Source organism: Oncorhynchus clarkii, chromosome 32, assembly GCF_045791955.1.
Source record: "Oncorhynchus clarkii lewisi isolate Uvic-CL-2024 chromosome 32, UVic_Ocla_1.0, whole genome shotgun sequence".
Taxonomy (NCBI): Eukaryota; Metazoa; Chordata; class Actinopteri; order Salmoniformes; family Salmonidae; genus Oncorhynchus; species Oncorhynchus clarkii.
The window spans coordinates 15,205,786-15,232,906 of NC_092178.1; the positions used below are offsets into that span (position 1 = coordinate 15,205,786).

The following is a 27,121-nucleotide window of genomic DNA, read 5'->3' on the forward strand; positions in this document are numbered from 1 at the left end:
GGTGCTAACAGGCTAATTGGAGAGGGTTACATGAGAGAAAACACAATGTCAATAATTGAAAGTTGCACTACAGTGTCATTTTAGTGTAAAGAGTGTATCATGCAAAATACTCACACTCGTTGTTATGCATGTTTTAGTCAAAAATACATGATGTTCTGTAACCAAATCCCTAAACCTTCTGCCTCCTACAGTGGAAGATGGAAGACAGTAAATTGACAACAATAGGTTGTCATGGTAACTAAGTAATTATTGTTGTCTGATAACATTCTAGAGCCCTATGATTTCTATTCTACTGAGCTCCCCTAAAACAGAAAGTGTTCATAGCCCAGAGCTGTGAGCTGAAATGTCTTACAGCGTTCACAATGATTCTCTGGGGTTGCAGTTTTGCTAAATCTGTCCTCAGGGAGTTAAATGTGGTGTGATCACCAATTTTAGCATCACGTGAATGTGCTTAATAGCAAGGTCCATATCGCATGCACAATCGATTTTGTATTTTCACTCGTTCAATTTGCAAAGAAAGGAATCTATTAAAATCTCACAATAAACGTTGTTTCAACGAGTCAAATGACGTTTGTATGTATTCCTCAGAGATCCTAGAAGGTAACAAGACTTCACTATATCATTAAGGGTGTAGTATATCCTATAGGACACCATATTTGGTCAAAGAGAAATGCTTCATGGCACGGCGATGACGCGGGCGGTCAACACTTGAATGACTGTATCTTTGTTAAAACAGCACTGTCACGACTTCTGCCAAAGTCGGTCCCGCTCCTTGTTCGGGCGGCGTTCGGCGGTCGACGTCACCGGTCTTCTAGCCATCGCCGATCCACCTTTCATTTTCCATTTGTTTTGTCTTCCCACACACCTGGTTTCAAATCCATCATTACATGTTGTGTATTTAACCCTCTGTTCCCCCCATGTCCTTGTCCGGAATTGTTTATTGTAGTGCTTGTGCACGTTATGCTGGTGTGTAACGGGTTTTGTTTACCCATTTATTTATTGTTCTGTTTATTAAACTGCGCCGTTGTAAATCAGTTTTTGCTCTCCTGCGCCTGACCTCTTTGCCGCCAGTACGCACCCCCTACAAGCACCAATTGGGGTAAAACAGAGCTAGCTATATAGCCAATGAGCTGGGCTTTACGGGAGTATCCGGAAACCATGTATATGTCGTAAAATGTAGCTACTAACCTTGTACAATAGCATGCCTTTTCATTTTGGACAAAAATTATAATTATACTCAGTTATAAAGTTCTGAAAACTGGTTGTTTTGCAAATGTTGAACTTCTAATATGGCTACTAATACTTGGAAAGCTAAATCAAAGTCCAAGTATACAGATTTGACGATATTCTTGCAGAAATTTTTTATATGAATGCGAATGTCTCCATCATGATTTGCCCATCTTGTGGACACTATTGGAATTACAACCAGAGTGATGGCAAGAACTGTGACCTTTCTCTTGCATTTCAAAGATGGTGAGAGAAAACGACTGGTTGTTTTTTTCTTTGTATTTTATTCCATTGTTTTATATTCTCCTACATTTAATTCACATTTACACAAACTTCAAAGTGTTTCCTTTGAAATGGTACCAAGAATATTAATATCCTTGCTTCAGGGCCTGAGCTACAGGCAGTAAGATGTCATTTAGGCGAAAATTGAAAAAAAGGGGGCTATCCCTAAGAAGATTTATTAAATGGACACAACATTGGCATTGAGGAATACAACACATCAGTCATTGGCTTCATCAATAAGTGTATCGATGACGTCGTCCCCACAGTGACTGTACGTACATATCCCAACCAGAAGCCATGGATTACAGGCAACACCCGTATTGAGCTAAAGGCTAGAGCTGCCACTTTCAAGGAGCGGGAGACTAATCTGGACGCTTATAAGAAATCCCGCTATGCCCTCAGATAAACCATCAAACACCGGCTGGTTTACACCGGCTACACTGGCTCTCTGCTACACCGGCTCTGACGCTCATCAGATGTGACAGGGCTTGAAAACTATTATGGACTCCAAAAGGAAACCCAGACGCAAGCTGCCCAGTGATGCGAGCCTAACAGACGAGCTAAATGCCTTTTATGCTCGCTTCGAGGCAAGCAACACTTGGATTTGATTTGACAACAGACCAAAACCTGAAGGGAGATAACAATGTATGCATGCTGCATCATTAGCCATAAAACATAAATCTGGACAACAGATAACTGAGGATGACTCCATTTGACCTCCTTAGAGAACAACATTTTACCTTGTTCAAATGTGGCAAGCAGTGACTCAGCAACATCCAATGGCTCATTTAGCATTTCATGTAAATTATCCAAAACAAGGAGCGGTTTCCATTAGATAGCACAGCCACAAAGTAAAAATTGCTATATTGAAAAAATTAACATACACCAAAATGTGCTTTTTGGTTTTAATTTAAGGTTAGGCAGTGTGGTTAAGTTTAAATTGTAGAAATAAGTGGGGTTAATGACTTTGGGGCTGTGGTAACTAGTGTCATGACATTGGCCTGTGGGTAAGGTTTATGACCCCCCATAAATACCTTTCTCCCTTCCCTCTCTCTTGACTCTACAAAGGGACTCTTGAATAGCCTTTGTTAAACAGAGAGTCTGGGAACATCAAACAAGTGGAGGGAAAGGAACCATATTTCGGTAATAGAACCAGTTGAAAATATGCGTTGGTACTTAATGAATATGATGTCAGTTCGGTTGTCATCTGAGACATTATGACTGATAACAGGACGACCTAAACTGTATCTGGGAAAGTCTACACATTATAGTTATCAGTTTCACATGGAATTGTTGTGCAATTCAAATGTTTAAATATAAAATTATTGGTGAAAAGATTCAATGTAATTTTAGCTTCCAAATGAGAGATTTGGGTTTTCATAAGGTTAGGGCTCTGCTCAATCAGTGGCCCGCCCCTGTGAAGAGACATGGGCTATAAACTATGAAACACACCCTTCTCCCTCCACTATATAAAAGCTCTTGACGAAAAGATAACCTCCTGTTCCGGGTACATTAGGATGACGGTCCGATGTCAGAAGGGTTCAGATAATAACTACAGAACAAAGCCAACCTCAGCGTGAGCTTTGGTTGCGAATGGTATGAACTTTGAACTCTTATTCACTACAGAAGTGATACCTCCTAGTCGTTGAGTTTGCAGTAGTCGTTGTAAATGTTGGCTAGGAGGGGACAGACAGAGCATCCCGTCCACCACAACGATGACACTAGAACATTTCCCGTTCACCACCAGAGACACTCTTCAAAGGACAAAGGACTCTGCTGGGCAACACGGCCTTCCATCTACCACCAACCTATTGAAGTGCAGCTCAGAGTAAATATTTATTGCATTTTCCTTTTCCACAACCGCAGACCACATGTAACCATGCAAGCTCAGGACCTCCACATCCGGCTTCTTCACCTGTCTGTGACCAGCCACCCGGACAGCTGATGAAACTGAGTATTTCTGTCTGTAATAAATCCTTTTTGTGGGGAAAAGCTCATTCTGATTGGCTGGGCCTGGCTCCCCTTCGTGTGGGCCTATACCTGCCCAGGCCCACCCATGCCTATATCCTACCAGGCCCACCCATGCCTGCGTCCCTGCCCAGTCACGTGAAATCCATAGATTAGGGCCTAATTTATTTATTTAAATTGACTGATTTACTTAGTTACAGTTCATATAAGTAAAATCTTTGAAATTATTGCATGTTGCATATATATTTTTGGTCACTGTATATACAGTACCAGTCAAAAGTTTGGACACCTACTCATTCAAGGGTTTTTCTTTATTTGTACTATTTTCTACATTAGTAGAATAATAGTGAAGACATCAAAACTATTAACACATATTGAATCATGTAGTAACCAAAAAAGTGTTAAACAAATCCAAATATGTTTTAGATTCTTCAAAGTAGCCACCCTTTGCCTTGATGACAGCTTTGCACACTCTTGGCATTCTCTCAACCAGCTTCACCTGGAATGCTTTTCCAACAGTCTTGAAGGAGTTTCCACATATGCTGAGCACTTGTTGGCTGCTTTTCTTCCACTCTGCGGTCCAACTCATCCCAAACCATCTCAAAGGGGTTGAAGTCGGGTGATTGTGGAGGCCAGGTCATCTGATGCAGCACTCCATCACTCTGCTTATTGGTCAAATATCCCTTACACGGGCCTCCCGGGTGGCGCAGTGGTTAAGGGGGCTGTACTGCACCGCCAGCTGTGCCACCAGAGACTCTGGGTTCGCACCCAGGCTCTGCCGGGACCGGGAGGTCCGTGGGGCGACGCACAATTGGCCTAGCGTTGTCCGGGTTAGGGATGGTTTGGCCGGTAGGGATATCCTTGTCTCATCACGCACCAGCGACTCCTGTGGCTGGCCGGGTTGCAAGGTGCACTATGTTTCCACGACCCATTGGTGCGGCTGGCTTCTGGGTTGGATGCGCGCTGTGTTAAGAAGCAGTGCGGCTTGGTTGGGTTGTGTATCGGAGGACGCATGACTTTCAACCTTCGTCTCTCCCGAGCCCGTACGGGAGTTGTAGCGATGAGACAAGATAGTAGCTTCTAACAATTGGATACCACGAAATTGGGGAGAAAAAAGGGGGTAAAAAAATGTATAATAATAAATATCCCTTACACAGCCTGGAGGTGTGTTGGGTCATTGTCCTGTTGAAAAACAAATTATAGTCCCACTAAGCGCAAACCAGATGGGATGGCATATCGCTGAAAAATGCTGTGGTAGCCATGCTGTTTAAGTGTGCCTTGACTTCTAAATAATCACAGACCGTGTCACCAGCAAAGCACCCCCACATCATCACACCTCCGCCTCCATGCTTCATGGTTGGCACCACACATGCAGAGATCATCCGTTCACCTACTCTGCGTCTCACAAAGACACAACGGTTGGACCCAAAAATCTCAAATTTGGACTCATCAGACCAAAGGAAATATTTCCACCGGTCTAATGTCCATTGCTTGTGTTTGTTGGCCCAAGCAAGTCTCTTTTTATTATTGGTGTCTTTTAGTAGTGGTTTCTTTGCAGCAATTCGACCATGAAGGCCTGATTCACGCAGTCTCCTCTGAACAGTTGATGTTGAGATGGGTCTTTTACTTGCACTCTGTGAAGCATTTATTTGGGCTGCAATCTGAGGTGCAGTAAATCCTCAAAATGTCAAGAACTTTGACATTTTCTTCCAGTGCAGTCGCAAAAACCATCAAGCGCTATGATGAAACTGGCTCTCTCTAACTTATCCTCTGCAGGAGAGGTAACTCTGGGTCTTCCTTTCCTCATGAGAGCCAGTTTCATCATAGCGCTTGATAGATTTTGCGACTGCACTGGAAGAAAATGTAAAAGTTCTTGACATTTTGAGGATTTACTGACCTTCATGTCTTAAAGTAATGATGGACTGTTGTTTCTCTTTTCTTATTTGAGCTGTTCTTGACATAATATGTACTTTTACCAAATAGGGCTATTTTCTGTATACCACACCTACCTTGTCACAACACAGCTGATTGGCTCAAACGCATTGAGGAAATAATTTCCACAAATGAACTTTTAACAAGGTGGCACAACTGTTAATTGAAATGCATTCCAGGTGACTACCTCATGAAGCTGGTTGGGAGAATGCCAAGTGTTCAAAGCTGTCAAGGCAAAGAGTGGCTACTTTAATATTAATATTTCAATCAATCAGCTTATTATCCAAATGTCTATCAATCAGCTTAACACATCCTATCCACACTCACACAACTTTAACATCCACTTAGTACTATTCCCTAACACATGGTAATCTCCCGTATGACCTAATTTGCATTTTCAACGATTCTCTTATTGTTACTTGCTATGCACCATATGTATCACCATATATTCTCTTGCCGCTACTTCCTATACATATATAACACCACATGCTTTTAGTAATGGCTGCAGACCACGTAGACACTGCTCTTATAAATGCCAACAGACAGCTGCCATATTGTTTTTTTTATAACAAAATATTTTTAATACAAATTAATTTAAATTGACTTACTGAAATTCATTAGACATGTCCCTCAGAGGTTTGGGGATCATGTATTTTCCCCAGGGCAGCTCTCAATAAAAGTCTGGGCGGGTCCACATCCTCTTTGGTCAGAAGGGAAATCCCTTACGCTTTCCCACTAGGGAATGCGGCACCGATACCCCCCCTCACAGACCTTCACTGGGATGCTACACAAATGGAATTACTGATCCTGTTCGTTGACGCCAAATTGTTGTTGAAAGCCTATCTTTACCAAGCACAGGCAGGAACCAATGATTGTTTATGACACCAAAAGGCAAGACGACCATTTGAAGGCTGTCTCTTCACAAAGTAATATTTCCTCCACATGCCCCTTCCACACTAAACAGCTTTTAATACAAGAAGTGCTTTATGGCTTTAGCATCAATCAGAGTGGTTCAAACCACACACACGACAGAAAAAAAGTGTATAGCTCTTTTAATGAAAAACAAAGAGTAGTGTAAAGGAATCCAATTCCAGTTCATTTTAATGCAAATTTACAGTGCAAACATAACTACAAAGCTCCAATTTACTCGATACACATCAAACCACTAAGGAGTTGTATTATACAGTGTACAAAACATTAGGAACACCTGCTCTTTTCATGAGCGAGTGCCCAGATGAAAGCTATGATCCCTTATTGAGGTCACTGGTTAAATCCACTTCAATCAGCGTAGATAAAGGGGAGGAGACAGGTTTAAGAATTATTTTTAAACCTTGAGACAATTGAGACATGGCTTGTTTGTGTGTGCCATTCAGAGGGTGTATGGGCAAGACAAACAATTTCAGCTTTTGAACGGGTTATGGTAGTAGCTGCCAGGCACACCGGTTTGAGTGTGTCGAGAACTACAACGCTGCTGGGTTTTTCACTCTCAACAGTTTCCCATGTGATTCAAGAATGGTCCACCACCCAGTGCACATCCAGCCAACTTGACAACGGTGGGAAACATTGGAGAGAACATGGGCCAGCATCCCTGTGGAACACTTTCGATACCTTGTAGAATTGAGGCTGTTCTGAGGGCAAAAGGTGGGGTGGTGCAACTCAATATTAGGAAGGTGTTCCTAATGTTTTGTACACTCTGTGTATATACACATTTACTTAGATAAACAGAAACATTCAATCAAAACAGAGCCGTAGGTAGCACAACAATAACACTTCTATTGTTATGATTATTCTTCGTTCAACATGACTCAAATAAACAGCTAGTGCCTGCCCAGTGTGAAATCACAGCACATGCAACAATAGGGAAGGATCGTGCAACAGGAGTCAAATTATAACTCAATCTGAGATATTGAAGACTTTGATGTGGTTTTCAAAAAAATGGTATTCATTTTAGTGGATGTAACTTAGTGTATAGATTCAATGGAGAACATATCAACAGATTGGTCAGCATTGGCAGTAGTGGAGTGTTAAAACTAAGAAGGTGTTCTCTAGTGACTAGTAGTCAAAGTGATTCTGTGTTTCCAGACTCTCCTTATTCTACCTTCAAGTCTTCCAGTGTATACACAAATCTATGTTCAAGCAGGAAACCTCACAGAATATATGCCCCTCTGCGTCCCATGCATCATTCAGAACAACAGAAAAGTGTGGTGTCCTGCTCATTTACTTTCAACTTCACAGCAGCCCTGCCTTCTATAGCAACTTCAATAAATATATCATTAATAACTTATCCTTCAATCTCCATGTCAGTAAAAAAAAGTGAATTTTTCTAACAGCGCTGTATAAAAGTGTTCCGAAATTCCAATACCTAAACATTTCACATTAGTAAGAATGGAGAGAAGGGGGAAAAAAACAATACTATTTACTATACATGAAGACAGAGACAAATGAGGAATTAGTAAGGACAAGCGAAAAGTAAGAGGGAAAACATTTATCCAAAAGGAAGCCAATGGGACATTTAGCTTATACAAAAGCATCTCAATTACCAACCAATTACCAACTCAATTACCAACCAATTACCAACCTTCAGAACATAAGGGGGGGAAAAAACATTATCATTCCATTAATAATATTTTCACATACAGTACCAGTCAAAAGTTTGGACGCGCCTACTCATTCGAGGATTTCTATTTATTTATACTATTTTCTACATTGTAAAATAATAGTGAAGACATGAAATAACACATAGGGAATCATGTAGTAACCAAAACAAGTGTTAAACATATCAAAATATATTTTATATTTGAGATTCTTCAAAGTACCCACCCTTTACCTTGACGACAGCTTTGCACACTCTTGGTATTCTCTCAACCAGCTTCATGGAGGTAGTCACCTGGAATGCATTTCAATTAACAGGTGTGACTTGTTAAAAGTGCATTTGTGGATTTTCTTTCCTTCTTAATGCATTTGAGCCAATCAGTTGTGTTGTGACAGAGTAGGGGTGGCATACAGAAGAAAGCCCTATTTGGTAAAAGACCAAGTCCATATTATGGCAAGAACAGCAGCTCAAATAAGCAAAGAGAAACAACAGACCATCTTTAATACATGAAGGTCAGTCAATGTGGAAAATTCCAAGAACTTTGAACGCTTCTTCAAGTGCAGTCGCAAAAACCATCAAGTGCTATGATGAAACTGGCTCTCATGAGGACCGACACAGGAAAGGAAGACCCAGAGTTACCTCTGCTGCAGAGTATATGTTCATTAGAGTTACCAGCCTCAGAAATTACAGCCTAAATAATTGCTTCACAGAGTTCATGTAACAGACACATTTCAACATCAACTGTTCAAAGGAGACTGCGTGAATCAGGCCTTCATGGTAAAATTGCTGCAAAGAAACCACTACTAAAGGACACCAATAAGAAGAAGAGACTTGGTTGGGCCAAGAAACACAAGCAACGGACATTAGACAGGGGAAATCAGTTCTTTGGTCTGATGAGTCCAAATGTGAGATTTTTGGTTCCAACTGTGTCTTTGTAAGACGCAGAGTAGGTGAACGGATGATCTCTGCATGTGTGGTTCTCACCATAAAGCATGGAGGTGGTGGTGTGATGGTGCTTTGCTGGTGACACCGTCTGTGATTTATTTAGAATTGAAGGCACACTTAACTAGCATGGCTAGCACAGCATTCTGCAGTGATACGCCATCCCATCTGGTTTGCACTTAGTGGAATTATCATTTGTTTTTCAACAGGACAATGACCCAACATACCTCCAGGCTGTGTAAGGGCTATTTGACCAAGGAAAGTGATGAGTGCTGCATCAGATGACCTGGCGTCCACAATCACCCATCCTCAAACCAAAGGAGATGTTTTGGGATGAGTTGGACCGCAGAGTGAAGAAACAGCAGCCAACAAGTGCTCAGAATATGTGGGAACTCCTTCAAGACTGTTGGAAAAGCATTCCAGGTGAAGCTGGTTGAGAGAATGCCAAGCGCGTGCAAAGCTGTCATCAAGCTAAAGGGTGGCTACTTTGAAGAACCTAAAATATATTTCATTTGTTTAACACTTATTTCATAGTTTTGATATCTTCACTATTATTCAACAATGTAGAAAATAGTAAAAAATAAAGAAAAACCCTTGAATGAGTAGGTGTCCAAACTTTTTAAATTGTATTTTTTATTACCCCATTTTCGTGTTATCCAATTGGTAGTTAGTCTCGTCTCATCACTGCAACTCCCGTACGGACACAGGAGAGACAAAGGTTGAGAGCCGTGCGTCCTCCGAAACACAACCCAACCAAGCCGCACTGCTACTTGACACAATACCCACTTAACCCGGAAGCCAGCCGCACCAATGTGTCGGAGGAAACGCGTACACCTGGCGACCATGTCAGCATGCACTGCACCCGGCCCTAGTGCGCGATGGCACAAGGGCATCCCTGCCGGACAACCCCCCCCAATCCGGATGACGCTGGGCCAATTGTACGCCACCCCATGGGTCTCCCGGTCGTGGCCGGCTGCGACAGAGCCTGGACTCGAACCCAGAATCTCTAGTGGCACAGCTAGCACTGTGATGCAGTGCCTTAGACCACTGCGCCACTCGGGAGGCGTGTCCAAACTTTTGACTGGTATTGTACATACATTATTATTCTTGTCTATTAGTGTTGTACATCCATGTTAACAACACAAACGACATTCACATATTGTGGAGTGGGTTAGAGGTGCGCACTCTCGCTTTAATAGCTTGGAGTTTTGGTCTTTGTACTGGTTAGCAATGCTTAGTGATGGCATCAGTTTATATATATATATATATATATATATATATATATATATATATATATATATATATATATATATATATATATATGAGGGAGGGATGGGGAGAGGGCAGCTTGTTAGTGAGGATGGAGGGAGGGCAGCGTGTTAGTGAGGATGGAGGGAGGGATGGGGAGAAAGTATGTGAGAGAGAGAGAGAGATATATATATATATTAGTGAGCATCACAGCCATACACTCCCCGGGCATGCCTAGAGAGAGCTGTTTAGGGAACTAAGCGTCATATACATTTCACACAGAACTATGTACAGCTACGTAACAAGCAGGCTAGGAGAGGTATCCCTCTGGAGGGTTTTTATTCATCTATTCAGCTCATCTCAGCTGTTTCAGGTGCCATGCAGAGTTCATTTACATTGGCAGGAAAACAAGGGAACACCAGAGGGGGAGAATATAGCAGGAAAGGTGTTGTTTCTAGGTTTCTTCCTTAAAAAGCGCTGGCCTGCATCACAGCGTGGCTTTCTCTATCAGATAGCATATCACTCGCTCTCTCTACAGTGCTTAATTTACAAGGCAAGGAAGAGCGTCAAAATCGCAGAGGACAGGAAAGTTCTATAGAATTTGTTCAGCTAATGTTGTTCAGAAGTGATTTACTAGTTAGCTACCATATCTCTGTAAGTAGAAGCAGATTGCCAAGGAGGACCGAACAAGCAGAATGCATAAAAACAAACAAGGAAGGTTAAAAAGAAGGAATAACTTACAACATACTTAAATAGAACTTCAAATAAATAACTTCAAAAATGTGCCCTTCTTTGCTGCACTCTATGGCAGGCCTGCTGCAATAGGTGACAGAACCCTTTTTTCTGTCACCCAATTCGTCTCCTGAAGGGGGTGGGATGATGGCGGGGAGGTGTAACAGACAAATTGGAGGGAACCTCAAAAAGTGGAACAGATCATGCAAAAAGATAGCTAGAGGAAAAGAGCATCATTCAATCCTTCTGGCTGCCTTCCTCTCCCTTTCCTCTAGAGGGCGGTGCTCCATCACTCACGGGAACGGCCCACGATAGCCAGGATGTAGAGGAAGATGTTGATGATGTCTGTGTAGAGGTTGAGAGCAGCAAAGATGTACTCCTCTGGACTCAGAGCCAGCTTCTTGTTGCCCAGGAGGAGCTGGGTGTCCACAGCCAAGAACTACAGCCACACAGAACATGGAGAAAGGAATTATTATGGCAAGAGAGACATTCAATCAGCCAATCATGTACGGCAGAATTGTAACGCTGTGCATACAGATCTGAGTAGGTACATCACATGGATTTTATAACCACAAAAGTTACTAGTGATGTTCCCATACCATCCTCACTAACACGCTGCCCTCCCACAACCCCCATCCTCACTAACACGCTGCCCTCAGGACACCCCCCCATCCTCACTAACACGCTGCCCTCCCCCCATCCTCACTAACACGCTGTCCTCCCCCCATCCTCACTAACACGCTGTCCTGCCCTCCCCCATCCTCACTAACACGCTGCCCTCCCCCATCCTCACTAACACGCTGCCCTCCCCCCCATCCTCACTAACACGCTGCCCTCCCCCCATCCTCACTAACACGCTGTCCTCCCCCCCATCCTCACTAACACGCTGCCCTCCCCCCATCCTCACTAACACGCTGCCCTCCCCCCATCCTCACTAACACGCTGCCCTCCCCCCATCCTCACTAACACGCTGCCCTCCCCCCATCCTCACTAACACGCTGCCCTCCCCCCATCCTCACTAACACGCTGCCCTCCCCCCATCCTCACTAACACGCTGTCCTCCCCCCCATCCTCACTAACACGCTGCCCTCCCCCCATCCTCACTAACACGCTGCCCTCCCCCCATCCTCACTAACACGCTGCCCTCCCCCCATCCTCACTAACACGCTGCCCTCCCCCCATCCTCACTAACACGCTGCCCTCCCCCCATCCTCACTAACACGCTGCCCTCCCCCCATCCTCACTAACACGCTGCCCTCCCCCCATCCTCACTAACACGCTGCCCTCCCCCCATCCTCACTAACACGCTGCCCTCCCCCATCCTCACTAACACGCTGCCCTCCCCCCATCCTCACTAACACGCTGCCCTCCCCCCATCCTCACTAACACGCTGCCCTGCCCTCCCCCCATCCTCACTAACACGCTGCCCTCCCCCCATCCTCACTAACACGCTGCCCTCCCCCATCCTCACTAACACGCTGCCCTCCCCCCATCCTCACTAACACGCTGCCCTCCCCCCATCCTCACTAACACGCCGCCCTCCCCCCATCCTCACTAACACGCCGCCCTCCCCCCATCCTCACTAACACGCCGCCCTCCCCCCATCCTCACTAACACGCTGCCCTCCCCCCATCCTCACTAACACGCTGCCCTCCCCCCATCCTCACTAACACGCTGCCCTCCCCCCATCCTCACTAACACGCTGCCCTCCCCCCATCCTCACTAACACGCTGCCCTCCCCCCATCCTCACTAACACGCTGCCCTCCCCCCATCCTCACTAACACGCTGCCCTCCCCCCATCCTCACTAACACGCCGCCCTCCCCCATCCTCACTGCCCTCATCCTCACCAACACGCTGCCCTCCCCACCATCCCCCAACCCCCCCCCCCCCCATCCTTACTAACACGCTGCCCTCGCCCTCCACCCATCCTCACTAACACGCTGCCCTCGCCCTCCACCCAGACTGGGCTCAGACAGAGGTGGAAAACCTGAGGCCACCAGCAGCTGCGTGATAATCCGGTCACATAGCCAAACAGTTGGACTCAGTCAATTTCTGTCCCGCTGAGCTTTGATTCTGTTAGAGCTCAATGGGTATAGCCCAATGACTTACATATACACACACAAGAAAGGCAGCGCTGTGTTGAAGACAGGGTTTATATACACATCCTTGGTATAGCCCTGTCACAACCCTGTCATTTAGCAACCATCCCATATGCACCATAACATTGATTATAATGACAGACAGCCCTAGTAAACAACACACCCTTTATACTAAAATTTGTCCTGATAGTCAACCATGCCACATTTACTTATTACACTTTCACAGGTCACACAGTGGTGTGGATGAGGCGAGAGCCCCCCCTTAAAACATGAAGCCCTGAAAAGTGCCATATAAATGCAATACATCATTAAAATTCAGGCGAGTTCCTCTACTTACGCAGGTGAAGAGCAGGGCTCCCAGGGAGGCGTAGACGATGTGGAGGATCCTGTGGCGGATGAAGATGCAGAGGATGGAGAAGAGCAGCAGGACGATCAAACACACAAACAGAACGCCGCGGCAGGAAGTGAAGTCATACTTGCTCTGGATTAGGGGAGAAAACAGGGAAATTAGGGATTGTCAAGGATTGTTATTGTCCCAAGAGGGAGTTGGGGTTAAAGCCCCCGAACATTCCTCAATTCTCAAGGCTATGCCATAGTATGTGATAGTAATAGTGACAGTATGTAATAGTGATAGTAATAGTAAGTGATAGTGACAATAATAGTACGTGATAGTAATAGTGATAGTATGTAATAGTGACAGTATGTGATAGTAATAGTGAAAATGAAACAAAGGCCATGGAGGCAGAAAAAGACTCCATAATATCATGGTTTACAAAACCGTAAGTGTGATACTGACAGCAAGGTGGGAGTCAGGATGGAGTGTGTGTGTGTATACGCGTTCATGCCTGTGTGCATGTGTGTACTACTGACCTGTAGTGAGAAGAGGACCACGGTGAAGCAGACCACAGCGGTGATGCCCACAGCCATGATGACAGTCTCCGTGTCGTAGAAGCTGGCGATCATCCCCACCATGTAGGACAGACTCAGGGTCAGGATGGACTAAGGGCAGACAACAACGTCAGTATTACAACCACAACACATCCCTCTCATAATGTTATATAACTAAATATATAGAGACAAATCAGGTCATCAATTGTATTTAAAGCCACAATATGTAACCTTTTGGGCGACCAGACAAAATTCACTTCCAGATGTGAGTTATAGATCTGTAATTCTCATTGAAAGTAAGTCTATGAAGTGGTAGATCTGTTCTATGTACACTATTTCTATGCTTCCAGTTTTTAAGTTTAGTTTTCGGTTTTGTACACCAGCTTCAAACGGCTGAAAATACAATATTTTGGGTTATGAAAATGAATCTCTACACTATATTTGCTTAATGTTTTCCATATAGAACCTGAAATTAGGCAAACTTTTAGAATTTTAGCAACCAGGAAATGAGAGTGCTTTTTGCATAGTGCACCTTTAATCAATCTAATCTGTGTTTCATCGCTTCGTTGATTTCACGGTTTTATAAAACGCGACAATATCTATCTTGACAATATCCATCTTATATTTGTAACTCTAGTCTAATATCAATATCTACCCAATTCCAGCAACACTGTCCCAAACCAAGACCTGAAACATTAACAGATACATAGGGTTGATACATTTAGACAATGCATCTATTAGAGGTTAAAAGACAGAGTCTACATCCCAAATGGCACGCTATTCCCTACGTAGTGCACTACTGGCACCCTATTCCCTACATAGTGCACTACTTTTAAAATAGAACACTACATAGTGAATAGGGTGCCATTTAGCATGCAGCCAGTCAGGGTGGGGCTGTACCAATGCCATCAGGTTCCAGGGGTGTTTGCGACGGAACTCTCCACAGCAGCTGAGGGTGATGAGAGACACAAAGAAGATGGCGTAGGACACGTAGTACGTCCAGGGGTTACGCCGCACAAACAACTTGGCATCGTCCACAAAGGTAAAGACGGCCACGAAGGAGAAGGTGACCATCAGCTGAACGGTCAGCACCAGGAACACCTAGGAGGAGGTGGAGAAGGTTGGACAGACAGATGTTATAGGACTGTCTCAAGAAAGATATTCAACAACTATGACAAAGTGTCAGTCAACATTGGCTATTGAAATTAAAGTTGAAACATTGCTGGTTAGATTTGAGGGAATTTCTTTATTTTGAATAATAGTCAAAAACATGAAAATAATAGCAGATCATTGTTTTATTCATGAAGTTTATTTGGACATGGACAATGTACCTCAAAAACATACAGTACATCTCAAAAGTGAGAAGTGATGCGTTGCACCATTTATTTATTTACATTTTGCACCAGATTTAGCTAAAAGCTCATTTATATCTGAATAACTAGGAGCTGATAGAATGGTTTGGTTTCTATCTCCTCCATTCACTCAACTGACAGCATGTTGTTCTGTTCTCATTCATGCAGTCCCGTCCCCTCTCCTGTCTCACCTTTCTGATGAACGCCTGTCGGATGCTCTTGTCCTCAAAGCCAGAGTTGGTAAACTCCTCGTTGTCGTAGTAAGACGGCGGCACGTCCCCATGGTAACCGTCACCCGCGGAAGCTGAAAACCCCAGACAATAACAACAATAAGGACCAAATAGCAACCATGGGTTTAATCACTACAGGGGTGAGTCTATTGGCAATCAAATGCTTGTAGATTGTGAGACTATTGAATGTGTTGTTTTGACACGGGTCATTAACAGGGTTAGTTCTATATAGTTGTTGATCAGTCAGTCAGTCAGTGAGACAGTCAGTCAGTGAGACAGTCAGTCAGTGAGACAGTCAGTCAGTGAGACAGTTTAACCTCAGGAGGATGATATGTGTGCTTCTTCAGCACACTAGGTTGATGGACAGTGAAAGACACAGGCAGCAAATTCTCAGGGTAATTATACATCCATCTAAGTGGAAAACCAAACAGTGATCTTAAGAATTTCCAAACCTGCCTTTCAAATGGAAAACTGACATAAGCAGGAGTGAAGACTGGTAACAGAATTAATTTAACTGTACCTGAGCACATTGCGTTTCGCCCACTTGGATTAATGATGTATGACATGGGCATGAGTGTTACAAAACATTTAAGTGTAGAAATAATGTGCATGTTAGCCCAGGTCTTGGGACATTTTTGCAATCTTATAGCCATTTAAGCATAGAATGGAGGTAAACCCAGAAGAACCAGAAAGAGTGTCTAGAGAGCAACCTTTTCCTAGATTCTCCATGACACCATATGACTGCTCTTCCAAACATAAATCATGTGAAATATCTTAAGCACAGCTACATGTCCACTACTGTCTACTCACTGTTGGGGTCACCAGGGAACCCTGGCTGTGCAGGTTGCTGGTAGGGCACTGTGGGGTAGGGGCCCTGGGGATAGGGCATCTGAGGGTAGGGTCCCTGTCCAAACCCGGGGCTTCCCTGGGGAAACCCAGGCTGACCATAGGGTGCAGGTTGACCATAGGGTGCAGGTTGATCATATGGTGTAGGCTGGCCATAGGCTGCAGGCTGGCCAGGGTATGGAGCTTGCACTGGAGCCGGGGTGTAGTTGGGAGGGGCTATCCCGAACCCGGGCTGGGGCGGTCCGTAGACGTTGTTGTGGAGGGGGTTGTTCTCCCCCATGACCCCGGGGTAGCTGTTCTTGTCCTGAGACATGGTCTGTTTCTCTCACTGGCGGCCTGAGGAACAAGGAAACATGAAAAGAAACCTGTATGGAATTCACAGGAACAGACCACTGTTGGGTGGGACTTTGCATTTGAGATAACATGACAAGCTGGAGTTTTCTGGAAAGTGAGGCAGGAGAATGGAAATGGTGAAACATAGTAAACTTAGACTAATTATGTTTGACAGCTTCAGCATTAAAGTTCAACAGACACATCTTAGGTCAATAATATGACGTATTTTTCTTCACCTTGCTTGTTTTACTCCCTCCCTCTAAAAGGAGGCACCGGAAAAGGTAATGATAGTCTTTGCCAGTGTGGCCAAGACCGTGCTAAGATTCAAACACTGAATCTGCCTGATTACAAAGCTGATGAGAACACTGAGGAAGCTGGCAGACAAAAGGCCCAGGCAGCAGCCCAGTGATTCTTCCTGAGAACACCCAGACAGTTCACACACAGAGTCACATACCCTCCATCAACACTGCTAAGCTGCTCAGTCAGTCTGCTCTCTGCAATGTACAGGAGGCAGGGCGAGAGAGGAGGCATTGATGACATGAGTTGAATCAAGCCACATTAAACACTGTCCAATGACTGGCTGTTCTTGAATAGGCTAGGTGATTCTGGAATGTTAGGTTAGGATCCACTTGTCCTGACAATAGGATTCTCGGTAAACTGAAATGGAAGGATGTAGAATGACAGACCACTTTGTTCACGTCTAGGCCTAATCCAAATAAAACACTCTCACTGGAGAGAACACTTTGTGACCTGTCACTGTCATGATGTTTTGTTGTGCTTTTCATCCACTGCATTGTTACACCACCACCAGGTCAAACTGGACTACAGTGGAGGCTGGTGGGCAGAACTAGAGGAGGACAGGCTCATTGTAATGGCTGGAATGGAATTCATGGAGAGGAATCAAACATGTGGTTTCCATATGTATGATCTGTTTGATACCGTTCCATTTATTCCATTCCAATGAGCCCGTCCTCCTACCAGCTTCCACCTCAGCACCAGCCAGTATGCTATTTAACCAAACAGTGTTGAGGCTATGGGGCAAAACAAAAAGAAAAGTTCAACTGCATGTTAGCCTATAAAGCTTGTTTTACAAACATCTTGAAGACCCAGTTACCAGTTGACTGAATAGGACCTGACGTGTTTCACAAAAATACCTAGATGAGGAAAGACGGACCATCCACACAGTCCTTCAGACTTTCCAGGAAACGGTACAGTGCTTTCCCCTAAAAGCTTTCCTGCACCAGAGCACAGCGTCACCACGGACCCAGGCAGGAGGTGTGTTGGTAATTAAATGCATTATTAATCTGCTTCGGTTTAGTAGGAGACCTGGCCTGAGTCCCAAATTGCACCCTAATCTCTAAGCACTATCTAGGAAAAAAGGGACCCACCCTTGAAACACTTGCCTTACTACAGGGGTGTGAAACTCAATCAGCACAAGGGCCATATTGAAATAAAAAAAGGAATTCACAGGCCAGACAGTTTTTACACACAAAATCCCATGCCTATAACTGGTTTTATTTGAAAAAAAGATGGCCCTTTATAATTCCACCTACGTACATGGGATATAGCATTAACATATTAAAACAAAAATAATATCTGTTCAGCCTTTGCTGCTATGCTTTCAGATGTGGATAATATGCTGTCACCCTAATCAAAAAGCATTTAATAAACAACAAAAAAATGAAGCTATAGACTGTTAAACATTTAAACTTAAAAAATGTTTTTAATTTTTTTGCACTGCATGGATCACCAGTGCGGTTGAATGCAGTATTGCTGTATGGCGTTCTCAAAATGTATTGCAGTTTATTAGCCAGCTTAGGATACTGCTCAAATGTTGCTGTAATAGGCCAACATGTTTGTCCTTTGCATGGTGTTTTGTTGCAAGTTTAGTTTTTTGGTTATTCATTGTCAAGCTTTAAAAACTGAAGCCAGACTACAACATTTATTAGCCTAGCTATGACATGTGTCTGTACACTTTCCATCTGCTGTGCAAGGTAAACGAGACACATGATAGTGGAGCAATTGAGGTTGAATTCACGATGCCTACAAGTTTAAACTTTTGGTTCTGTAGAAGATTCAGTCAGTGCCATTAGTGATGATATGATACTGCACACTGGCTGGCTCGTGTGTGGGTGTGGCTGGGTCTGAGAAAGGGTGTGTGTGTGGCAATGCACTGCCGTTTGGTGTACAGCACGTTGGCAGTGCATTGCTGTGACTTGTAGTGCAGCACAGGCTATATGGAAGCGGAAAAAATGAATTGACAACACAAATAATTGCACGGGCCAGGTAGAAATGTGTCCAGGGGGCCTTGTGTTTGACACACATGCCCCCTTCCTTCACTCTACAGGGTCCCTCAGCCATCTCAAGCTCGCTCCATTCTATTGTCCTCCTTTAATACACATTTAAAATGCAGGTGGTCAGAGCCAACCACATTTTTTTTAAATGCATACAACTGTATGGCAGGTTTATCGAGTGATTTGTGGAGACACTTCTGGTTGTGTAACTTAGCCTTTTGTATCCCTAGACGGTAGGTTCTGCACAACAAGTTCCCCTTGGCTTGTACAGTCAAGTCCACACACACACACACACACACTAATCCTGTCTCTCTCACACTCAATCGGATAAGCAAGGGAAAGCAGAGGGGCAGATCACATCACTACAGCATCTGGGGCCACATTGAATAACAGTAGAATTATGTAACACCTGACTGTCCCATTTCCCCTTGGTGCCAAAGCCTGCATGTCTCCCAAATGGCACCCTATTTCCTATATAGTGTACTACTTTTGAACACAACCCTCTGGGCCCTGGTCAAAAGTAGTGCACTAAAAGGAGAATAGGGTGCCATTTGGGACGTAGGCCTCTGCATCCCGATACGGTCTCTGCACACTTGCTTGACCATTGGGGACTCGACCCAGATGGGTAACATTCATTGGCATCTGGCTTCACAACATTCCCCTACCTGTCCAGTACATAGCTATTTCAATTACCTCATACCACTAGAATCGACTCGGTACTGATATTAATATACATAAACATTTTATTTTCTACTTTGCATTGTTGGAAAAGGACCCATAAGTAAGCATTTCACTTAGTCTACACCTGCTGTAAACGAAGCATGTGACAAATACAATTTGATCATAACAGACTACAATCCTTATCTGACACAAGCCATTTTGACTGTTCCGACAATAATAATTGCTTGCTGACAAGGTAGGTACAGAACCCAGCAGCAATTCCTGTAAGCTTGATCCATGGGCTGTCTGAACTCACCTCTCTGCATGTCTGAATCAACAAGAATGTAGTGTAGACAATCAATCCATCAGCTCAGTTAGGAACTGTCTGGGACTGAATAGTGGCTTTGCGGACAGCACAAGCATTCCATGACACCACTCTTTTACATCTACATTATAGTCATTTAGCAGACGCTCTTATCCAGAGCGAATTACAGTAGTGAGTGCATACATTTTCATTCTTAGTCACGCACTCCCCTTCTCACACACACACACATACACATATATATATATATATATATATATATATATATATATATATATATATATATATATATATATATATATACACACAGTGGTTTCAGAAAGTATTCACACCCCTTCTCCAATTTGTTTGTGTTGCAGTCTGAATTTAAAATGGAATAAATAAACATTTTTGTCATCATGGTTCAGTCTGCTTTCACTAGACACTGGGAGATTAATTCACCTTTAAGCAGGACAATAACCTAAAACAGAAGGCCAAGTCTACACTGGAGTTTATTACCAAGACAAAGAATGTCCCTGGGTTTTTACTTAAATCTGCTTAAAAATCTATGGCAAGACCTGAAAATGATTCTCTATCAACAACCAATTTGAGCTTGAAGAATTTTGAAAATAATAATTGATATAGATATATACACACACATGTACGTACGTCTTGGCTGATTTCTTTTGATTTTTCCATGATGTCAAGCAAAGAGGCACTGAGTTTGAAGGTAGGCCTTGAAATACATCCACATGTACACATCAGAAGCTTCTAAAGCCATTACATCATTTTATGGAATTTTCAAGCTGTTTAAAGGCACAGTCAACTTAGTGTACATAAACTTCTGACGCACTGGAATTGTGATACAGTGAATTATAAGTGAAAAAATCTGTCTGTAAACAATTGTTGGACAAATGACTTCCGTGTCATGCACAAAGTAGATGTCCTAAACTTGCCAAAACTATAGTTTGTAAGAAATTTGTGGAGTGGTTGAAAAACGAGTTTCAATGACTCCAAACCTAAGTGTATGTAAACTTACGACTTCAACTGTATGTATATATATATATATATATATATATACACACACACACACAGTTGAAGTCGGAAGTTTACATACACTTAGGTGTGTATGTATGTATGTATGTATGTATGTATGTATGTATGTATATATATATATAGAGAGAGAGAGAGATTTTTTTTTATACAAATGTTACATTTCTTCCACTTTGACAGATTATTTTGTGTAGATCGTTGACAAAAAATGACAATTCTACCCATTTTAATCCCACTTTGCAACAACAAAATGTGGAAAATGTCAATGGGTTTTAATACTTTCTAAGAAAATGCTTAGTCACTTCCAGGGGCCTGACAGTGAAAGGAAAATTACACGTCTGTGTCATGCAAATCTAATTTGAAAACTAGTCAAATTGTCAGCGCTGCAGTATGCTTAGGCAAGCTAGCTAAATAGGATGACTAAAGACAGTACAGTATGGGGAGCAGAGATAACATTGTCTGACTGGCTGGATGCTACTGCCTGAGCAGACATGAGATGACTAAGGAATTAAAAATAATCAAGTCATAGACTAAAAACGAAGTAATATTTTATTACTTCATAGTAATTTCCTATTTTTCTATTGATGTCTACCCAATGTGGACCAGACAGTGACAATGGAATATTTTCAATATTTTGGCAATTGAATGTTCACTATTTTTGACTTTGACATTTTATGTACTCTGATAGTCAAGGAATGGAGAATATAGGAGTCAGATAGGGGGGGAAACTACAGGCCTTGTAACATAGTAATCTCCCTGCTTTGGTGGTTCCTGATTGTAAAAGACTCAGTGGAGGTGATATTGGACAAGACAGCCTACTATGTAACAATTCATGTACTTTCTCCAGTGGTATCCATTCTTTGGTGTTCACTGCTCACTGATTGTAAAGGAATGGAGACAACGTGGGACAGATGAGCCTATCCCAACCAAGCCTATTGTGTAACAAGGCCGGTACTTTCTCCTCTCTCTACTCTTTGGCTTTCTCTGACAGTGAAAAGAATGGACTCATAAAAACTTGAAGTGGTTTGAGTAGTTATTTCCATGGCTGCTATAGAGATTCAGTAATGTCTGGACCCGATTCAATCCCATCACATAGAGCGATGGTGCTTGACTACAAAGCAGAAATATCCAGGAACCTATTAGCAATCGCATCCTTAATGCTACCGGAAAGAACGGGAGATTAATTAATTGTATTTAGATCGTGCTTTAAATGTAATGCACTGAAGAGTTCTCAAATGGCAAGCCAGGAAAGGGAAGCGTGAATGTTCACAATGGAATGCATGAAAGAGTCAAATTAAATTTTCTCCACATAAGACTAACACAGCTTATGTCCAGAAAACAGCATGCATCCCCAGAACACAGAGAAGGCCTGAAAAACAGATGGGCAGACATTTCACTATCATGTTACAGGAATATTTTACTGTTCAACTGCTAGGGCTACGCCATAAAGGGAAAACTATCCAGTCTCAATTATAAACCGTAACAACTACTGGCTGGGACAATACCAGTATTGCGATACTTGTTAGTATTGTGGCAAGGAAACAAATCACAAAGCAGATTTAATATCCTTAGGAAAACAGTACCTCCGGGACTATAACAGTATCGCAATACTCATTAGCAGAGGTGTGGACTTGAGTCACAAATTTGATGAGTCTTGGAGCCTCAAGACTTGGGACTCAACCTCGACTTATCTGGCCAGGTTTTGTAATGTTTTGTCAAACATTTTGTGGCACTCTCCATGGATTACCCTCCACACAGCCAGAGACAGTAGCCGCAGCATGCACAAAAACCTGCAACAGATTGGCTAGTAAAACGCACACTAGGCCCTCTGATTGGAACAGCAAATTGTCAATCAAGACAGGTCGGGTGAGATAGTCTAGTGGTTCTCGTTTTTATTTTTTGGGGGGGGGGGCGCAAGTGAAACTGAATGGGGGGAAAAAAATACATATTTTTATTCACATTTTAAATAGGCTACACATACATATAAAATGTATTATATATAGCATATCATTTGTATTTATATATAAACAAAAAAAACACCTTTGCCTATTTTATTTGCTTTCTAATATAGGCCTACGTTACTGCACCAAATGAGTCTCAAAAATCTCATCTGTGCTTCAGAACCAAAAAGTTGCGCGTCTTGATTGTTGAACAACGCCCAGCCATCAGCACCGGCATGTCAAGGAGGGCACGCATATCCAGATTAGAGACCCAGAAAGCACTCCTTGACTGACAAAAACAGAGTAGGCCATCTAGAATAGCCATATAAAATACAGTTGAGAAACGTACTACCGAGGCATCTTTACCAGAGCAATAGGCTACTGGCTAGATGTCTTTAGATATCTTCAGCAAAAACAAAAAATGCAGGTGTAAAACGCTGGGGCATCAAGCAACAATTACTACAGAAGGCCTACTGGTCTTTTGTTATGTCAAAATTGCTTGAAATATATTATTCACTTATGACGGTTGCATTTGGAATGAGTTAAAATTATTTTTTTTACATCAAAATATGTTGTAGACAAAATAATGAAAAGGGCTTTCTGGTAACCTCAATAAATAGACTAAGATTTGTAGTTGAACAAGAAATTGCATGTATAGATTTTTTTTCTTCACTTGACTTGAAAAAGCTTGACTCGGCACTGAGAATGGACAACTTGGACTCGGACCTTGTGACTGGAGACTTGCCTGTGACTCGAATAATAGGGACTTGGTCCCACCTCTGCTCCTTAGTATAGTGGCAAGGAAACAAAGCGCCATCGTTTTTTAAAGGACCAAAGAGTTTGATTTACTTAAGTGTTTTCATTTTTGGCCATGGAAAAATTATCGCGATACTGGTATCGTCCCGACCATAGTAAAATAACGCATTTATTGGGAGAAGATTAATAAAAAGCCCTAAACAGCCTGTGGTGGGGACAGCAAGTTTGAGTTATTTTCTTGTTGAGCTCAATTCAAGACCTTGAAAATGATGAGGCTGAGTATCAGGCTGCTGATTCACATTTCTAGAAATAGACAAATATCAGCTGCATGAACACAGATATGTAATCAGCACTAATGGGAATATTCTGTGTGCATTCCAACAACGTAAACAATTGGACAGTAGGCCTTTCTGAGTATTAAAGCCCACACTGACTGGCACCTTCTTTCCAGCTAATTGGCTGCAAACAAAGGAAATTTAATGTAAACACTGATAGCATCCCTATTTGCCTCATAATAAAAACTTGCTAGTTATTAAGTTATACATAAACAACGCATCCGTACATTACAACCGGCAACCCAATCCTAGCTTTTCAATTCGCCCATCATATCAGTGTTGTACATCCATCCACAGGCCTGTATTACGATGTGCATCGTATCAGTTGAATGCACCTTGCCTCCGCTGACTGAATAAATTATCAGATGGGCCTTCTCGTTTACAGCGCTCGTTCCCAGATGGCGATTTTGTTGTGTAGACTTACCTATAGCAAATGCCTCCCAGACAGTGTTGTCATTCATTAATGTTGAATAGTCTAGATGAAAAATGAGCATGTTGTCTGCGCACGTACCTCACTCTCAGGTGCTAAACAAGCCCATGACTGCGGGATACGATTGTTAGTTAGCTTAATAACGTTTCATTAAAGAAAATAGTTTCGTTTCGATACACAATAACAAAGAGAATGACAAGCTAAAACTGGTAACCATATTATGTTAGCGCATGGGGGAAATAAAGACGTAGAAGATGTAGCTCACTACCTAGCTAGTTATCCATTCATCATTTCGACAAAGTTGTACAACAAGCCTTGCACGCCTCGCATTGTCAGTTTACCAGTTCATCTTTTTAGCAAACCGAACTGTCTGGCATTTTAGCACCACCCAAGTGTTGTTATCCTACTTAGAGTCAAAGACTAGATGGGTTATTTTAGCTAGTGTATCTTAGTCAATGTGTTTGTTCATGTTTTTAGTAAACAACGACTGGGCATGACATGTTCAGCTACGTTAGCCATATGCTAGCTACAGCGTTTACTGCTAAATGTATTTAGAAGCAATTGAATCATTTCCAAATAGAAAGCAACCTTACCCTTCTTAAACAGTGTAATATATTAGCCACTGCAAAACCCCGTTGATTTGACGTTTCGCTTTCGAAACCCAGCTATTTCATCTGATGTAAATGTCCAGTCATCGGTGAACAGCTTTTCCCGCAACAGTGAGCGCTACAGTAACTGACGTCATGTGCTGCTGTTTGTGGGATTTCATACAGTCATTGGTGGAAATCACCCATTTCTACTGATAAGGGCTATTTAATTGATAACAAATTGCATACACTATATTGAGTGTACTGTCATTTTGATGCCCTTACAATATCAAATCAAATCAAATTTATTTATATAGCCCTTCGTACATCAGCTGATATCTCAAAGTGTTGTACAGAAACCCAGCCTAAAACCCCAAACAGCAAGCAATGCAGGTGTAGAAGCACCATGACTAGAGTCATGTCTGAAACATTGATCCATACATTTGTGTGTGTCAGAATCAATACCTTATATTGAATTTAGTGGTGTATACTGTACCATGCATACTTTAACAAATTAAATTCACCACTAAACTTAAAAATAAATAAATCATATTTTTATTATGAAACCACAGGTTTGCTTTACATACATCCACTGTCAACATTTATTTTGCTGTGCATATTGAATGCACCATTTTGCTATAAAGTATCTTGAATTTGCTTTCAAGGAAATTGTAGTTAAAATAGCATTTATACACAACGTACATTTTCTGTTTTACATATGTTCTACACATTTATTGCAAGACAGTCTTGACACAATATACAGTACAAAAAAAGTTTGGACACACCTATTCATTCAAGGTTTTTTTTAAATTGTATTTTCTACATTGTACAATAATAGTGAAGACATCAAAACTATGAAATAACACATATGGAATCATGTAGTAACCAAAAACGTGTTAAACAAATCAAAATATATTTTAGATGTGAAATTCTTCAAAGTAGCCACCCTTTGCCTTGATGACAGCTTTGTACACTGTTGGCATTCTCTCAACCAGCTTCAGGAGGTGGACCTGGAATGCATTTCAATTAACAGGTGTACCTTGTTAAAAAGTTAATTTGTGGAATTTCTTTCCTTTTTAATGCGTTTGAGCCAATCATTTGTGTTGTGACAAGGTAGGGGTGGTATACAGAAGATAGCCCCATTTAGCTGTATCACAACCGGCCATGATTGGGAGTCCCATAGGATGGCGCACAATTGGTTCAGCGTCGTCCGGGTTTGGCCGGTGTAGGCCGTCATTGTAGATAAGAATTTGTTCTTAACACACTTGACTAGTTAAATAAAGGTTTAAAACCTTTATTTAACTAGGCAAGTGTATATATATTTATATTTAATATATATTTAAAGACCAAGTCCATATTATGGCAAGAACAGCTCAAATAAGCAAAGAGAAACGACAGTCCATTACTTTAAGACATGAAGGTCAGTCAATGTGGAACATTTCAAGAACTTCAAGTGCAGTCGCAAAAAACATCAAGTGCTATGATGAAACTGGCTCTCATGAGGACTGCCACAGGAAAGGAAGTCACAGTTACCTCTGCTGCAGTTACCTCTGCTGCAGAAGATAAGTTCATTAGAGTTAACTGCACCTCAGATTGCAGCCCAAATAAATGCTTCAAAGAGTTGAACAGACACATCTCAATTTCAACTGTTCAGAAGAGACTTCCAGTGAATTGCTGTAAAGAAACCACTACTAAAGAACACCAATAATAAGAAGAGACTTGCTTGGGCCAAGAAACACGAGCAATGGACATTAGACCGGTCTGATTAGTCCAAATTTGGTCTGATTAGTCCAAATTTCTGATTTTTGGTTCCAACTGCCGTGTCTTTGTGAGATGCAGAGTAGGTGAACGGATGATCTCTGCATGTGTGGTTCCCACCATGAAGCATGGAGGAGGAGGTGTGATGATGTGGGGGTGCTTTGCTGGTGACACGGTCTGTGATTTATTTAGAATTCAAGGCACACTTAAACAGCATGGCTACCACAGCATTCTGCAGAGATACGCCATGCCATCGGTTTTGCACTTAGTGGGACTATAATTAGTTTTTCAACAGGACAATGGCCCAACACAACTCCAGGCTGTGTAAGGGCT

General features: G+C 42.4%; 1 protein-coding gene across 1 annotated transcript; it reads right to left on the reverse strand.

The window, feature by feature from the left end:
* Positions 1–10,505: 10,505 nt before the first annotated feature.
* LOC139391794 (glutamate receptor, ionotropic, N-methyl D-aspartate-associated protein 1a (glutamate binding)) lies at positions 10,506–25,171 on the reverse strand. Its single transcript, XM_071139347.1, has 7 exons — positions 25,037–25,171; positions 16,306–16,677; positions 15,457–15,569; positions 14,814–15,014; positions 13,896–14,024; positions 13,363–13,506; positions 10,506–11,363 (listed from the first exon to the last, which is right to left on the reverse strand). The coding sequence occupies exons 2-7, from the start codon at positions 16,652–16,654 to the stop codon at positions 11,214–11,216; spliced, it is 1,086 nt and encodes a 361-aa protein (XP_070995448.1). The 5' UTR covers positions 16,655–16,677; positions 25,037–25,171; the 3' UTR covers positions 10,506–11,213.
* Between the last annotated feature and the right edge of the window lie 1,950 nt (positions 25,172–27,121).